The 18,380-nt window shown below is 43.7% G+C and overlaps 1 protein-coding gene across 3 annotated transcripts in view; it reads left to right on the forward strand.

Moving 5' to 3' along the window:
- The window catches only part of sgsm2 (small G protein signaling modulator 2), a 102,787-nt gene that overhangs the window by 59,253 nt on the left and 25,154 nt on the right, over positions 1-18,380 (forward strand). For all 3 annotated transcript variants that reach the window (XM_085479010.1, XM_085479013.1, XM_085479012.1), the window contains exons 3-5: positions 2,981-3,149; positions 15,618-15,785; positions 17,515-17,582. In XM_085479010.1, the coding sequence (XP_085335136.1) occupies positions 2,981-3,149; positions 15,618-15,785; positions 17,515-17,582 (405 nt within the window). The remainder of the gene's footprint in view (positions 1-2,980; positions 3,150-15,617; positions 15,786-17,514; positions 17,583-18,380) is intronic.

Here is an 18,380-nt window from a genome sequence, read left to right on the forward strand (position 1 = left end):
TAGCCTCACGCAACGATCCCACGTTGATGGGAGCTCAGCCACTCTCTAAAGCAGGGGTGAGGAACTCCAGGCCTCGAGGGCCGGTGTCCCTGCAGGTTTTAGATCTCACCCTGGGTCAACACACCTGAATCACATGATTCGGTCATTACCAGGCCTCAGGAGAACTTCAGGACATGCTGAGGAGAACGTTTAGCAATTTGAATCAGCTGTGTTGGATCAAGGACACATCTAAAACCTGCAGGACACCGGCCCTCGAGGCCTGGGTTCAACACCTGTGCTCTAAAGTAACTCCCTCCAGACGAGGCCAATCAGCTGCAGGTGTGTGGCATCATCCTAGGTGTGGCCAGCCTCCTGGCAAGGCCCACCCACCAGGGTTGATGGTGCCTGTACACTGGCCTACCAGATACACCTGTACCCCCCCCCCCCCCCCCCCACACACACACACACACACACCAGCAAGCAGGAAAACAAGGGACAGCAGCACAATACATTCAATATACATAGAGCATATAATATCAGTCCAAATCTGCTCATGGACCCTGGGTTCCTCAGACCCAGGGTCCATGACTCAACACAGTGCTGCAAGCTTATTGGCTCCATGTTACGCCACACTGATCCAGTAATTCATGGACTCAACATACTAAGTGTGTAAATTAGTGCATTGTTGGTCATTTCTGTATGTTAAAATACTTTTTCATTGATATTAGGAAATATTCTAATAATGTGTGATGGTGGATTTCTGAATGACCAACGTGGACAGCCGGATCTTTAAACTGGCGTTGAAAAACCACACACAGCTATGCTTGTCATAAATCTAGAGTTATCAGCAGAGGTATCGAAGGGGCGACTCGAAGGATTCGGCGAATGTTTTAAACCAAAATGAAAACATTTTGCATGGCGAGCATGTTTTGGTAGTATTGAAACGAGCCTTCCGCTGCTCTGTGGTCCCAGCAGCACTTATTTCACAGTGTTTTCTTCCATAGCCCTAGAATGATGCTAATTATTCGTGTAATAGCTTGGATTTGATGATTCATCAGAGCCACAGACACCCAGAACATGAATTAACAGGCCAGTTGTAAGGAGAGGCAGCAGGATGAGCTGATGCTGGGTGCGGTTCCTCCCGTGGGAGAGCTGCTTGCATCCTGTCCTCAATTCTTGTGTTTCCACAGAAACAACCGTGCATCAATATTCCCTCCCTGCAAACCTTCACTTCTTCTTCTGCTGCTAATCCTGGCGATCCTCTTCTAATAGGATAAAGGACAGTTTTACACGAGAAAGTATTACCAGCAAGACGTCCCCAGAGGCTAATGTATTAATCTGCCAGACAGAAGCTGCTGTGAATGTACTGCACAGACAGCTTTGTGAGTGAAAATCTCCAAGCCTCTGAGCAACCCTCTAAGGTGCCTAGAGTAGCAATAAAAGCAGACGATTGCACCCATAAAGCAGGTTTTTCCCAGCATCGCAGAGAATAACATTGTTGTCGGTCTGTAATATTATGTGGTAGATTCACCTCACAGAGCAAAAGCAAGCAGAGAACCACAAGTGCTCAAACCTGACATGAATCACATATTTCAGATGGGCTTTTTAATAAATATAATCTTTGTGGCGTCTGTATATATACACTGAAGCTCATTTGGATCCAGAGCATCTGCAGACACCTTTATTTGAAATAACGGTGCATTAATAAAACATGCTGCGTATTAAAAACAGTCTCTGAGTAAGTACGAGCTAAATTCTCTGTTTGCTTTGGCTGAAATAATTGTGTCACAATCTTGCTTTCAACATCAGCCCTAAAGCTCATTATGGCTGAGCACTAATGCAGCAATTACAGAGGGAGGGAGGGAGACGGCTAATGGATGGGTCACAGCTAGGAAGAGACTGTTTACCTCAATTTCTCCCTCATTTTCTGCATATGAGTCAGTGCCCTTCTGTACTTGTGCCTCAGCTCATATACTAATGTCCTGTTCGTAATGCATTTGTTCTTCCACATAGTCATCTTGCAGCTGCACGCTGAGGTTACCGCCGGCAACCCTCTAAATATGTCAGGGTGTTTCACTAATAACTTTATCTATAAAAGCCTGCAGGTGGAAATCAGAGGTCAGCTGCAGCAGCACCCATGTGCACATAAACACTGCTGTGCAGCTCACTTGCAGAGAAATGACACATGTAGTTTTATATTCTCAAACCAGCTGCATGTTTAATAATTAGCAGAGTTACCACTTTGCAGTTCAGAGGAAAATCTTTGATAATTCCACATTGATTGGAAATTGCCATTAAAGGATGAAAGCAAAATCAAAAGAAGACAAATTTTCCACGACTGTAACAGAACATGTTTGTGCTCATCAGGTTCCTTTCATTGCGACTTCTCACATTCGTGGGAAAATGTGAAAATGAGGTTTTGTCTGCCTTTTCTTTCAAAAACAAGTTTGTCTCTGTTCAAATAAGTTTGAGTCAGTAGTAATTAGACAATCCGCAATCAGTGTACTCACAGGCACTGCTAACAGCAAGCCACCTCCCTAATGTTCTCTCTACCCACTGCCTTGATAGCCTGGTCGCTGTTGTAGTCCTGCTTTTTTTCGTTTTATGAATCAATAAAGATTTATCAAGTACATAAAGTTAAAAAAAATACATTAACACTTTAAAACACTGTATTTCTTGTTGGAAGAGCACAATCTTCCTCTGTGCTGCCACGTCAGCGCTCAGTGCTACAAGACCGAGTGGATAGCGTAGAGATACAAACACTAGACCAGACTATAACAGTGTTCAGCTGATAAAAATGCTATCGTTTGGTTGTGCTGACCACAAGCTTTTCAGGCTTTATTTCATTTAATGTGATAATTATGTCAGTCTCCATCTTTCTTGCTGATTCCTTCAATTCAAAATTGAGCTGTTATCTCTTCTCCTCCACTTTGTGTATACTTTCCTCTGGTTGCTCTCCTGCCCTTGTCAGTATTAACTCAGCTGCCTGCTGTCCCTGCAGCTGCCGTCGAGGCCTGCCTGGGTCACCTGCTGAAGAGACGAGCTGCTGGGTTTCTCCGCAGCGACAAAATCGCAGCCCTCTTCACCAAGGTCGGCAAAGTCTGCGACACCGCCGGCGAGGTTTGCCGTAAAGTGCAGGAGCAGCTCCAGCAGCAGGCTGATCTTACCAGGTTGGTCACGCAGATGTCGCCGACCCCTCCTGTTGCTTTGCTTTTACTGTCTGCTGTGCTGAATTCACCCAAATCTGTCCCGAGGCAGCCATGACGCATCGCTTACTAAATGCTTTTCGAACCCCTGTCATGATTCCACATTAAGGTTTCAGTTCATCACTTTATGACGAGAGCAGCAGGACCGTACCTGACTCCGCCACCATTAGTGCAAACGGAGTGAATCTGTCGTCTTAATTAGAAAGGGAGAGACTCTGTTCCCCATTTCAGCCCAATTTATGAAGGAGGATAAGAAGACTGTTAGTGTAGCCCTAATTATTCACCTGAACTTTAAATGATTAAGGGACAATAAATGTGGTAGCAGAGACAGTTTTATGACAGGGTGGACAGAATAACAGACAAACGAGGTCTCCCCACAGTTGATGCTGTTGCTCTGAAGATTACAGAAATGTGATCTGTGTTAGTTATGATAGCGATAAAGAAATCACACAAAAATCATCCAAGTTATTGCAACAGCTGCCCTAAATTAACATTAATGCTTCTGTGATGCCGAATGCACCAGTGTTTGCATGTTCTTTAACTGGAATGATATTTTAATGATAAAATAAAATTATTTTTATTATATAATGTTATCCATCCAAGCAAATTATTATGTTTTGATTAAGATGGCAAATTATAATTACTGACTCGCTTTCCTGTACAGAAAAAAACGAATGAATGAATATGCTTGTTTCATTTCTGACTTCTCAGCGTCCACCAGGCTCAAATTTGGGTATAAAAACGTCTCTAATCTCAGACACAGTCCATGAAAATGCTCTAGGTCAGTATTTCCCAACCTTTTGGAGCCACAGCATGTTTCACATTAGAAAAACCACACAGCACACCAGGCATAGCGGAGTTAGCTCGGATTGTCCCCAGTTTACCTTTTTTGCTTTCTTATGATCACTATTCATGCTCGGCCTTCCTCTCGGTCCAGGACCAAGGTCAGACTGACTTTTTCCTTTTCAAATGACTATTACCGTAATTGTCGGGCTATAAGCTGCTACTTTTTGCACCAGCTTTGAACCCTGCGGCTTTTAGTCAGGTGCGGCTTTTCTAAGGATTGTCCGTGATTTTTGTCATATCGTAAGACGATTTGTTTTGTTTGTTCCGCTGTTGTACGGCACTACGTTGCCTGGCGGAAGGGCATGTGATCAGACACAAAGTATCGGGGTTCAAGAGTGGTATGTTGGTCACGTGTCCGTCCGCCAGGCAACATAGTGCCGTACAAGTAGCGCGAAAAACAAACTTCAAAGTAGCGTTTAGCGGGAGTCGTGGATGACGAGCGGCGATAAACTTGCGAAAAGCAAGTTATGCCCAACTCCACCGGTGGATTCTGACAGCGTGGAAAAGTGTGAAAACATCCACGATCACCAACGGATTTCGAAGGGCTGGACTGCTGCATGATGGAGAGGAGGACACCGCCACGGCCCTTCAGAGGGTGTTCGACTCTGACACTGACAACGAGGATTTCTTTGGTTTTGAAAGTGACAACGAAGGAGAGAAGCTGAGAGTGGATGACGAAGCCATCATGAGCCTGTTCGTATCCGACACTGGAGAAGAGGACTTTGGTGGTTTCAGTGCGCAGGAAGAAGAGAAAGATGGTGAATGACTGACTTTTCTTCTTGTTAAAGCCGTGTCGCTGCACCTGAGCCTGAAAGGTAGTCCGGATCTATTTTTCTGGTGTGCTGTAGGTTATTGTTATGTACTACATGTGCAAATATGTACCCATAACTTGTTTTTCAAAATATTAACAAAAGGGGTGTGTCTCCAAACAGCCATCTCTTTCCTGACAATTCCCTTTGTGCATATTCTCTTACATATGATAAGTCAACATTGAAACACCTGCGGCCTTTAGTCAGGTGCGGCTAATGTATGTACAAAACAGGATTTTCCCCTGATTTTAGCTTCTGCGGCTAATATTCAGGTGCGCTTTGTAGTCCGGGAAATACGGTACATAAATTCTTCTTCATCTTCTCCTGTTTTACTGGCAGTTGGCACCATTTAATTAGAGCAGGTAGTTGTACTGCCCTCTAGTGGAAGAGAATGTAATTGTTCTGCCCTGATAGCTTAGAGTACTAATCAGGTGAAACCAGATAATCTTCCATGGCAAAGGTCTAGGTGATGTCAGACACCTGGAGACTTGGCGGGGAAAAGCGAATGGTGGCTCAGAGTTAAACAAATACTGGACTCAATCGATAAGCGACTGTCCAGCTTTCAGGTTTCAGCTGTGGGACTTTGTCACTTGTCTAACTGAGAATGTGACCCAGCTGAAGAAAATAAAAAAATAAAAGAGAGTGTCATCGATCTCCAGGCCCGTAGCATGAGATTACATTAAAACCTTCATGAAGACCCACCTGAAGCTTCGGGAAGACACTGTAAAGAACATCACCTTCCACCGTGTTCATCGCAGGGAGCCAGGAGACCGCGACCTGTTGTGGCCAAATTCAAAGATTTCATGAGGAGACGGTGAAGAGTCGCGACCCCAGCACCTCTCCCTGGTTGTATTAACGCCACTCCAGATGAGAATGCACTGCCTTTTTCTCTCCTCCTCTTCCCTTATCTGTCTAGCTTATTCATGTCAATTTGTTAATGCAACGTGACGTCATAACAGATCAATCACCCTCAGTCACCGCAGCGTAAACGTGACGGTTACTATGTTCTTGTTTTCCTTCGAGTTTCCCTTTCATCTCTGCCTCTTGGCCCTTTGCATGTTCTTCTTCCTTTTCTCTTCCCTCACTCTACAGATCAGCTGTTTTCCTACTTAGTTACAAACAGCGTACTCTTTTCACTCCTTCTCAACCCCAACGTCCCCCCAATTAGTTTTCTTTCTTGTTTTTCTGCTTCTGCACCCTTGGTCTTTACACAAAGATTATTTCATTTGCACACCACGATCACGCAGATACACACTCAGTGTCACCACATCCACTACATCATATAAGTTAATGTGCACACATATAATCAGACAACACCAAACACCACTCGGGTCTACATACTGCCACACTTTCTTACAACCGATCGACGTGTTTTTTCTCATTCACTTGAGCGTCAAATGCAGCGTTCAACATTAACTACACACACCCACAAACTATGGGCAGGATGAGTTGCAGCAAGAAAGCCATCGCTAGGACATCAGAATAAGACAAAGAGGCTTGCTTGGGCCATGAAACACCACCATTGGACTACTGAAGACTGGAAGAAGGTATTATGGACTCATGAATCAAAATTTGGATTTTTGTAGAATCTTTGTACGCCGTCGAGTAGGTGAAAGGATGGTTGCACAGTGTGTATCATCAACTGTCAAACATGGAAGAAGAAGTGTGATGGTCTGGGGCTGTTTTTCTGGATCCAGGGTGGGTGACTTGTACAGAGTGAGAGGCACCCTGAACCAAAAGGACTACCACAGCATTCTGCAGCACCATGCAGTACCCTCTGGTACCCACATAGCAAAATTGGTATGGCCCGGATCTGGACTACACAATGTGCCTACACAAGGCCCACATACCGCAAAGAATGACGGCCCTTTGGTGGCCCAGACCTGGTTTGCCAGAGGTGGCCCACACATGGGCCAGCACAAGGCCAGTTGCAGATGCACTGGTGGCCCTGTGCTGGCCCAGAACAGTTTCAGCTCTGGCCCCAGATGTCAGCCTAATGTGGGCCTTAATCAAGCCATGTAATAAGAACATGTGCCAGAATGTAATAATGCAAAAGTAACATGACGAAACTCTGTTTAGAGAGTGAGTGGACTGATTCTTGAATAACGCTTTTCTACTCTCCCAGATTACTCAAAGTGCTCTATACAACACGCCACACTCACCCAATAACAAACATGAGTAAACCGTCACTAGGTTTTGGATAAAGTGTACACTCACAAACCTGTCAAACCTGCATTTGAAACGTTGGTGTGTACTGTGTTCATCGCAGTACCACCACATTGCTAAGAAGACTGTCCCCATGAAGTGGAAAAACAAAAATAATCTTAGTATTAACCGATATAGAGCTCTTTTGCTGGACCATATTAGCCTTGAGACAGCCTCTGCCGCCACATCAGATCAATCTCTCTGGGTTCCTTTGATCGCTCCATCACCTAGTGGGGTTAGGGGGGCGTACGGACTTGGGGGGTCTGGCGGTTGCCTAGGGGTGGGTTTCTTGGGGGGTTCTGTGCAGGAGCTGTGGTTCTGACCAGAATGGGGCTTCGGTGACTCTTGGGTGGTGTTTTTCTGGCGGCTGCCTGGCCTGGTCACCGCTCTGCTCCTTGGCAGGTCCAGGGTGGGCTTGGAGACTTGAGATACAGGGGGCACTACGCCTTCGAATTAGGGTTCTGGTTGGGCCTGGGGGGTTTGGGCCGTGGTTGGTGCATGCGCTGGGGCCCTGCCCAAGCCCGGGGGTCTTCGGTGCATTGGTGGAGGAGGAGGTTTTTGCCATCTTTTTGCAGGTGCTCTCTACTTTGACTTTTGTTTGCTGGGTGATGCTGTGTATGAGCTAGTTTGTGCATATTAGCATATTTAAGTCATAATGGTAGACAGAAGAATTTGCTTGTAGTTTTTTTTAATTGTGAGATTTTTAAAAGATGTGCAGTAGCATTTTAAATTATTGACAACATCTGCCTGATTCCATCGATTCTGGGCTTATTGATTGAACTTGTTAAATTAGGTGTTTTCACTTCAAAGGCTACTGTTGCATTATTGTTAGTCCATATTTATGTTTTAAAGTTTCACTATCTTCATAACGTCCACTTGGGCCCGGTTGGGTTCTAGAGCCATAAAATTCGTCATCAAAAGCACAAAGGTCCACTAGGACGTCCAAATGCCTTCCAGTTTTTGTAAAACACACAACTGGAGATATATCTCCAGTGTCTGTCACCAGCAGACACAATATCAGCTCAGTTGAGTGTTTGCTAAGGATGAATGGTCTGTGTGCACACCGTGATAAGCCTCAGGTCTGCATTGAGGTCTGCATGTGAGTGTGTGGATTACTTGCATCTTTCTGCATGTGTGCCTGTAGATACAGACTATGATAAACTGCTTCATCTACAGGCGCAGAAGTACTAGCTGAGCTGTTTGCTTGGTCATTAATTGTACCACATGGCTACCACACACACACACACACCTCCATATTTGCATAAACTATGTGCAGGCAGAATGTGAACCACAACATCATTGCGACATGGCTGCGTTATTTGATGTAAAGCTGAGTTAAACGTGTTTGGGTACACTGGGTGCTCAGCGCTGCGTCTTCATATCAGCGTAGTGTCTCTCATTCATCTGTCACATCTGGTCGGCCTTTTCCCTCCCGAGAGACTGCACACAACATTAAAGCCTATTGTTGTGTGTAAATGTGGTTTGCACAAATCACATCCCTGTGCTAGAATCCATACATCCAGTCAAGCACACTCAGAACGAACACACACACACACACACACACACACACACACACACACACACACACACACACACACACACACACACACACACACACACTCCCAGACAATGCTCTCTGTCATCCTACCTCAGGGCTCCATCTCTCATTTACCCTGTTTGCCATGGCAACATGGTTTGGCCCACTGGCGGTGAAAGAATCGCTGAGCATGATGGGAAACGAGAGGCCAGAGAAAGAATATGAGCAGAGATCAACAGTGGACTAAAGAGTTATGGGGGTGAAGTGAGTAGTAATTACAGCAGAGCATGAGGGGTTTGACTTCTGTGTGTCACCGACTACAGTGGACAACCTGCCTCGATGCTTTCTCTTTATGATTTATTGTTTTACAACCATCCTTCTGTCACTACTGTGATAAGCTATCAGCTTTGTTGCCATTCATAAACTCTACGGGTGCAACTCACACATGCAGTTATTAGTGCAGTAACAGATGAAAAGAAGTGTCCAAAGCAGATTCTGAACCAGGCTGTGAACATGCTTTTTAATAATGTTATTGGCAGTGTTGGGACTAATGCGTTATTAAGTAACGCGTTACAGTAACTACGTTATTATTGTGGTAACGAGCACGGTAACTAGTTATTATGCCAAAATCAGGAACGCGTTACTCGTTACTGGGATTTAGATAGGCTCGTTACTCATTACTTTGTGTGGTGGCTATCGCGGAGCTTTCACAGATTCAGTAACATTAGCAAGTGGTGGAGGCCAGCAGGTGGATGAGGGAAGGGGAGGCAAGAGGAGGAGAGACCCGAAGCGCTGCTGGTCCGAGAGTGTCAGCCTGTCAGGTGAACTGAACTTCAGGTAAGAAGTTATGACCTGCAGTCTCTCTGGGTCAGATATGAACCAAGTTTAGGTGGAGTTTATTTTCGTTATGCTGACTTTTTCGTACTGCGTGCTAGCTAGCATGACAGAGTTTCTATACAGCTGGGTGGTGCTATGTTACTGATGTTGAACTTTATTTTGTTCATAAGGTTAATTATTAGAGCTGCCAACCGTCCCGTAAAAAACGGAATCGTCTGGTATTCAGAGAAATTATTACGGGTTTCCTGTTGAGGTGAAAAGGAACAGTTTGTCCTGGACTTACTGAAATATCTGAGCCTGGCTTTTTAAGTAAGGGATGAATAACTGCATGCTTAAACTCACTTGGTACTTGACCTGACAAGAGGCTGGTATTGATTATGTTTAAAATATGTGGTCCAACAGTAGGAAACACCTCTTTCAGAAAACGGGGTGGAACGACATCATTCGGAGAACCACACGGTTTAGCACTTAACACAAGCTTCTCTAGTTCAGGTAGAACAATTTGCGCCAGAAACAGGAAACCAGCGGATGTCGTGCTAAACAGGAGCACGTTTAAGCTTGATCAGCTGTTGTTAGAATTTATTTAATATTAATTTCTAGTATCAGCTGATGTTTGCTGGAGCCACAGCTGTAAAGCTGCTGGTCATGATGTCGGTTTGGTTATCTGGTGAGAGGGAAACATGAAGATGAAACCAGGAGATGTCCTTACTGAATCATCAGAGCTGAACAGGTGATGGAGAAACAGGTTTACCTTTTAGGTGACATGAATGAGTTGAAGGGAAGTTATGAACTGTTTCTGAGAGACAAATAACACCAGGATCCTTTTTTACGTAGCTGACAGCTGGTAACTGTGCAGGGGCGGGTCTAGCAAAGTTATGCCAGGGGGCCAGGTAGGGAATTAACAGGGAGAGGGGGGCACAAAGAAATACTTTTCTTTCTTATTCTCATTTAAAATATCTCACTTTTATTAAATAATTATCTAAATCTTACAACCAAAGTTTTTATCTGACGTAAAATGTATAGAAATCATACATATACCAACAAGACTGTACATCACTGTCACAACAGCGTTTGTTTTCAGTCAAAGTCTTTATGGCTTTACTACCTGGTGGGTCAGTCTGTAGTAAAAATGCCCAATTTTTTTGTCCCAGTCCAGCCCTGCAGGTTAATACTGGCAGTGTCACCATGCCAGCTGACTGTATTTCATCGTCAGCCAGTGTTGTTCTTGATCAATATTACCAAAGTTTACCATAAGGCAGCAGAGAAAGTATTTACTTGCTTTCAGGTTTTATTCAAATGTTAGTCTTTTCAGTTGTTTCTCCACTTTTTTCCTGTTTCAAAATCAAACACCAGTTTGTGAGAAGATTATCTTCTTTTTTTAACAGGCAGATAAAGTTTTACATTGGCATTGGCTAATTTGTCAATTGTTTGTTACAAATGTTCGTATTTTAATATTCAAAAATGTTTTTGCCCAAAACATATGTGCACTATATGTCAGTAAAAATACTATGCAAATATTGCTGTCCTTGACTGCTGAGTAAACACTGACAAAGCACTGATTGTATCTCTTGTACTTTATCAACGCAGTATCTAAAAACTTTGCACCGTAGTGGTTAAAATCTCATTCTAATAAGAGTTAAAAGCTCATTCGGTTAATAGGTTTATAGGATTATTGAATTATGGTTAATGGTTGGTAGAATTTTTTTTTTTAAACATTATCTGCCAATTACATCTGCCACCCTTCTCCAAATCTGTGCCCCTACCTGGCCCCCCCAACAAAAATTTTCTAGACACGCCACTGGTGCCAAGTGATCGCTAGCGCGACAAAGTTATGTTAACATAACATAAACAGTGAAGCTGGAGGATGAACGCTAACTTTTTTCCACTCGATAAAAGTTAACGTGAGGGTTCCTGATGGTTAGGGACAAATGCAATCGCATAGCAGGATGCTGTAAACGGACCAAACGTCAGTCAGGAGAACAACTGAGATAATCCATCATTAGTCATTAATATACCGCAGCATGGGCTGGGCTGTAGTTACATCGTAAGGGTTTAAAAACTGAGCTTTAAAATGATGAGCGGTAATAAAAACCGAGAGAGGTCGACAGCGATCACTGACTGTTTTTAGGGGCTTGTTGAGATTAAATAGAACAAGATACAAAGCATTAAAACATGTTAAAAACACAACAACCTTCTTAAATGCAGACTACTTTGGGCCCGGAAGCAGAATTCGTCACGTCATCACTTAAAGACCGGATAGAAAATCTGTGGAGGCTGAAACTTCGAGATGAGCAGCAGCCAAGAAACCTCAATGATTTTGAGTTTCTGTAAAGAGGAGTGCATTAAAATCCCTCCTGAGATGTGTGCAACAAACGTCTTAACACTGGCTAGCAACAGTTTCAAACCAAGCACTAAGTCATGTTTTGCTTGGGCATCAAATACTTATTTCATTTAATGCATTTTTAATTTTATGTGTTTTTCTACATTGTTGCTTCTCTCCATTTAAAAGGAAGCTACCATAAGAGTTAGACATGTAGGACTGCTTTCATTTATTTGCACAATGTCACAAAATTATTCATGTCAGTCTCAGAGTAAAGCTAGCTAATGCATTTATTACTTCTAGGCTGGACGTATATGATTCATTATAATCTGGCAGCTCTAAAAACTCCTTTAGCTTAACCAGAAGCTGGAAACAGAGAGCACTGGGTCCCCATTAAACCCAGAATCAAATTTAAAATCCTTCTCCTCACATACAAAGTCTTGAATATCATAGCAGAGCCTTCGGCTTTCAGGTGCCTCTACTATGAAACCAGGTCCCAGTTTGGACTGGACAGAATCCAAAGTGCACAAGAGAGATGAAGAAGAGAGTGTAGGCAGGGTGGAGTGGCTGGAGATGAGTGTCAGGGAGGATTTGTGACAGAAGGAAAGCAGAAAGAGTGAAAGGGAAGGTTTACAAGTGATGGTTTGGAGACAGTAGTACTGGGAATAAGACAGAAGGTCGATCTGGAGGTGGCAGATGTTACGGTCTGGAGTCTGCTTCTTGTATAGTGGTTTTCTACTCTGTGAGCATTTAAAGCACTCAATCACACAAGCACTTTCTGCTGTATCTATTATTGTACGATCTACTGTGCAAGATAAACGCCTTGAGGTGGCTTTTGTTGTGATTTGGCACTATATAAATAAAGTTGAATTGAATTGTTTTCTACCCAACATTCATACTCTGATGGATGCATCGGGGAGCAACTTGAAGTTCGTACCTTGCCCAAGGATATTTGGCATATAGACAGGGATCAAACTACTGCGCTACAGCCATCCTGCCAGTGACCGGATGGACAGGATTATAAATGATCACATCACAAAGACAGCTTGAGTTAGGCCAGTGGTTCCCAAACTTTTTTTGCTAGGCCCCCCTTTGTTTCACAAGGAAAATGTTCGCACCCCCCCACCACGCAAACACATCCTCCAACCACACACGCCCATATTTTGCTCCATTGCAGTTTATTTCACACCTTAAACTTATTGTAAACAATTAAGCAGATAAAAGTAAACTGCAATAAATTACAGGTAGTAATAGAATAAATTACTAACTCTTTTACGCTACGTCCGCACCTACACGGGTGATTTTGAACACGCAGCTGTTTCGTCCACGTAGATGGCGTTTCGAATCATCGAAAACTGAGATTTTTAAAACTCCTTTTTTGCGTTTACGTGTGGACGAGGAATACAGAGTTGGTCACGCAACGTCAAAGGTATGTGCCTTTATTCACGTCACGCTGTGGCCACGTTATTGTTTACATGAGATGAATTGCAGAATGATAGAGACGAAATGCTGTTAATCTGACTGTCTGCAGGTTTTACACACAGTTACTGTCCCTCCATTTACAAAGGCAGCGGCGTCACAGTGTCATTATTTTACATGTAGTTGTTTTTTGTCCTGTGTAATAATATTCAACATTGCTGTCAATACATTTTTAAAAAATGCCTCTCTGTGCAAAATGGGTTTAAAAACATAAACAGCTGTGGGATCCTGTTTGTCCGTGATTTGAACCGGGGAACAAATCGTGGCAGGATCAGCCTGATGTTATTTGTATCCCGCTGTAACTTTACTGTATAAAGAGCAAACATCTCCAAAATGTCAGGAGTAGTGAGTCATTACAAAAAGTGTTTGTGAACTAAAAATCAAGAATGTGGGATCCTGTTTGTCCGTGATCTGGAGAGCCCAGCGCTGCTTCCGACAGGGAAAACTAATTCTGTCACAGAGACCTACCTTGGCACATCTCCTGCTTTGCGTTTGTGTGGGAGCCCCGTCAAAAACCTGTCCATGATGCTAGCAGTGTCCAAGCGTTTGTTTTTTTTGTTTGTTTGTTTTTTCACACCACGCCCCCCCTGCAATGGCTCTGCGCCCCCTAGGGGGCGGGCCCCACACTTTGGGAACCTCTGAGTTAGGCAGTTTGGAGACAAAGTTAGAGAGACAAGGTGGAGATGGTTTGGAGATGTGCAGAGGAAGGACACTGGAAATACTGGACAAAGGATGCCAGGCAGGAGGAAAAGAGGAAGCTGAGAGAAGATTCATGGATGTAGTGAAGCAGACGTCTGTGACGATAGAGTGAGGCAAATGATCCTCTGTGGCGAGCCCCGAAGAGAGCAGCTGGAAGAAGAACGCTATTCTCTCGGTCTCACACACGCGCACACACACACACACGCACGCACGCACGCACGCACGCACACACACACACACTCACACTCACACTCACTGGGGGATTGCTATCATCGTGACTGTGGCAGCCGAGCCACATTCAGCACAGACGCACAAACGCATCCTCATTAGCTCGTAGAAGTGTGTGTGTGTGTGTGTGTGTGTGTGTGTGAGTGTGAGTGGCTTTGTTTGATTGCTGTTGAAACACCAAAGATCAAACTCAGTCGGAGATGAAAGTGCTCGTCTCTCAGCCTGATGTTAGTCATCTGTATCCAGATTCATGAAATGCTTCTCACAGCTCAGGTCCAGAATAAAAGGACACATTTTGCTTGACGTTGAACAGATTTACTAATAAAGCAGCCGGTGTTTAGCTATTATAAATATTAATAAGTTATAATGGGCTATAGTAAGTATTGTGCTGTTAAATGCTGCCTCCTCATGGCCAAAGGTGCAATTTTGAGTCAGCCTTTGCACAGCGTATAAAACAAATTCATTCCTTGTTTGCTTGTGTTACTGGAGACCATTAATGACATTTTCAGATACTTTATGAGGTCTTGAAGCAAAATCTACATACATCCAATAATGTTTGTCAGGGAAAAAAAGTTTTTATTGTAATTATCAAATATTAAATGCTTTTAAAGAGGCAGGAAAAAACTAACTGGTCAAATGCAGCATAGCTGAGCATGAGCTGTGTTTCACGCTCCACACCTGTTCTTTGTATAATTATTTAATTTTCACTGAGCTGAAAAACAGATACAAGTCTGTGTGTTAGCTGGAAGTGCAAAAGAAAATCGATAGTCATAATATTTGTCAGGTAAATGTAAAAGAATGGTCCAACCACACAAACACAGTCAGAAGGTCCAGCTTAGACACTCTGGTCATGTTTGTGCATTTAAGATTTACAGGTATTCAATTCAGTTTTATTTACACAGCGCCAAATCACAACAACAGTCGCCACAAGGTGCTTTATAATGTAAGGTAAACCCTACAATAATAGATACAGAGAAAAACCCAACAATCATGTGACCCCCTATGAGCAAGCACTTTGGCGACAGTGGGAAGGAAAATCTCCCTTTTAACAGGAAGAAACCTCCAGCAGAACCAGGCTCAGGGAGGGGCGGGGCCATCTGCTGCGACCGGTTGGGGAGAGAACAAATGCTCTCAAAGGTTGGGGAGAGGTTGAGAGGTATTGAAATAGATACAGTAAGTTAGTCATTGTTATAACGTATCTTCTGCAGAGCCGTTTGAAGGCAGAGAAGTGTAAAAATGGAACTGTTTTGCCCATTTTTCAAATCTCACATAGACTCATTGTAACATTGTAACGTGTCTTTTATCCTTATCCATGATGTTTATTTATTCTTTATCTGTAACTGATAAAGTTTAGGTTCTTTTGCAGGTTGAAATTTATATAAGTGTAGGTCAGCATCAGCCGTAGAAATCCTGTGTGTCATGAGCGCTCCTGCAGGCTGGTTAATTACAGTAACTGGTGCTTTGTTGTGCAGGAGAACCCAGAGCGTGGGCCACGAACCCCTGAGGAGACAAGGCTCTTCCACCACCAGCCGGCCCCCTCAGCCCCTCTCCGCCCAGGCCATCAAACACATCTGGGTCCGCACGGCTCTCTTCGAGAAAGTTCTGGACAAGATTGTGCAGTACATTGTGGACAACTGCAGGTGAGTTTGTTTTACTGTCTGGTGTTGCACTGTGGTGACTCACAGCAACCTACTCCAGGCTTTGTTGTACCTGAATAAATGATCTATTTATGCGGCCCATTCTTCTCCTGTGTTTGCTTTGTTCTGTGTTCTGTCTGGCTAACAACCACTGTGTGTTTCGACAAGCTGTCCACACACTGCAATTCACTGATCAAAGCTTCAGACATGAAGTGCACTGATGGGGTTCACAAACATGGCAACGGTTATCAGACAACCCTAAACAAGACTTGTGCGGTTTTGCTGTTGTATAGTTCCTGTTAAAAGCTGGGCAAATATTGTAAAGTCGGCGTTGTGTTCAGACAGCTGCAGCGGAGGTGATCTAATCTGATGTAAGACGCCCACGGTGAATGTCAAGGCCTCAGAAGTCCCTCAGAAGTAAAGAGCATCAAACAGCAACCTTAGTAAACCTTTATTCTGGCCTTTGTTGTGAAGCCTGCAGACCTCAGTGCTCTTCTCGCTGTGTTTACAGGTTTCACTGGGCCTAACATCACACATACTGGGAAACAATATTGTTTCAGACGCGATGAGTGTTGGGGGTTTAGCTGTATAGGACATCCTAGCTGCTGATGCGTAAACTTATTATCCTTCCTCGTCCTTATTGGGAGGGAAGTAGAGATTTTTAATTTAACGCTGGTGTTGGATCAGCTCTCAGTATTGACAGATGCCTGAAGCCAGGGTATATTTATTTTATCGGGGATGCATCCTTAATGCACAGGCATATCTTCAACCTTTGAGAAATCACAGCACTTGGAAATAATGTGCGCGTGAATCAGCCGTCCAACCTTAACCGTCACGGTGAAGCACTCGGCCAGCGCTAATACACAGAAACGAGCCCATCAGTGATTCTTCTACTCACTCGGTCCTCTGGGTGTGCTGCTGCATTCATCATGTGCATAAAGTGTCACTGCAGCTTCTATACACTTACAGCAATCACACTGTTGAGTCAAGTGAAGGGGATAATGGGTGTGATCTCCTACACTTGGAGTATTTGATCACTTTTAAAGATGAACTGAGCAAACAATTGGTGCTTTGTCCATTTATGCTGTTTGATATTATCTTGGGTTTGCCAGACTTTTCTCTGACCTGCTCCCTGCCACATCCTGCGATCTGTTACGCCCCCTGTACGTCTACCTGTGCATTAGGCGGTGGCTCTAACCTGATGTTGAAATGCTTATCCTTAAATGTAGTCTTAATTTGTAATGAAGGTGGTGAGCTCAGATTGTATCTGTGGCAAAACCATTTCTGCTGCATGTTCTCTGCCACGCTCCTCGGGTGAAGTAGAACTCACTGTGTCATCCTGGAGGACAGAGTCATGGTGAACTCCCACAGAAACTACTGGGAACTGCTCACTCAGAGCGCTCTGTGGAAGTTTGGTGTTATTCAAATACAAGGTCACATTGTAGCTATTCAGCATGAGTTACCACGGTGATTTACACTGGAGCCAGCCAGAAACCACATCTTCTTAACCCATGTGATGGATCTGTGATGTAATGCAGCCACTACATATGAGTGAGGGGTGGTGATGTAATCAGGCAGGTGTGTCATCTGAGTTTCTAGCATGCGTTGCTGAATCCTTGCCTGTTCTTGGATAGTTGACAGATCATACTTTAACCTTTAACCTGCGCTCATCACCTCCAAACTGATCATATCTAGTGACGTGTTTCTTTCTTCTCTGTGTTTCTGATGGCAGTAAATACTATGAGAGGGAAGCTCTGATGCATGACTCAGTCTTTGGGCCCATCTTGGCAGCCCTACTAGGTGAGTATGTTAATGTATTTAATCACCAGAGGCCAGTAAAAAAGCATGCACAGCTGATCATCCAGGTGATTGTTCATATATTCATTTAAATTTGCAAACAAATACACAAGACAGCATTTTCATAACTGTTTGGAATTGGACAGCAGGCAGAGACTCGGAATCAGAGACACCGGGCAGTCAGACAGGAACAGGAAGCAAACAGCTTTGCCAGCTTGAGCAAACTAGAAAAAGTTAACTGCGAGACAGACTGGTGAAGAGAAAATAAACACTTTATCATCTCTGACTAAAGAGGGAGTTCGGGACACTGATGAGGCAGATAATGAGTGCTGATGAGGGGCGGAGCAGAGTATAGTCATGAACAGCTGGGACAGAGACGCACATTAATGTGTCCAAACACCTGCTGCATATTTGCTCCGCGCTGACAGAAAGAACTGAAACCATTTATGTAATGTATATGCATTCATATGGCACTTTTCTAGTCTGACCATTTAAAGTTCTTTAGACTGCTGCAAGCCATATTTTTGGTGTTATTGTACCATTGATATTATTAGATTACTGATATGTAAAAGAAAAAAAAGTCCCGTACACAGGTATAAATACTGTTTGTCCACACAGGCTTTACTTGGAATGCAGCACAGGTGCATTTGGAAACTTACAGAATTTTCCGTACTATAAGGCGCACTTAAAATCCTTTAATTTTCTCAAAAATCGACAGTGCGCCTTATAATCCGGTGCATCTTATGTATGAATTCTGGTTGTGCTTAATAATAATAATAATGGATTGCATTTATATAGCGC

Source organism: Copadichromis virginalis, linkage group LG14 (assembly GCF_057382275.1).
Source record: "Copadichromis virginalis isolate Kocher_CV1m ecotype Utaka linkage group LG14, C_Virginalis_male_GT1.1, whole genome shotgun sequence".
Classification (NCBI taxonomy): Eukaryota; Metazoa; Chordata; class Actinopteri; order Cichliformes; family Cichlidae; genus Copadichromis; species Copadichromis virginalis.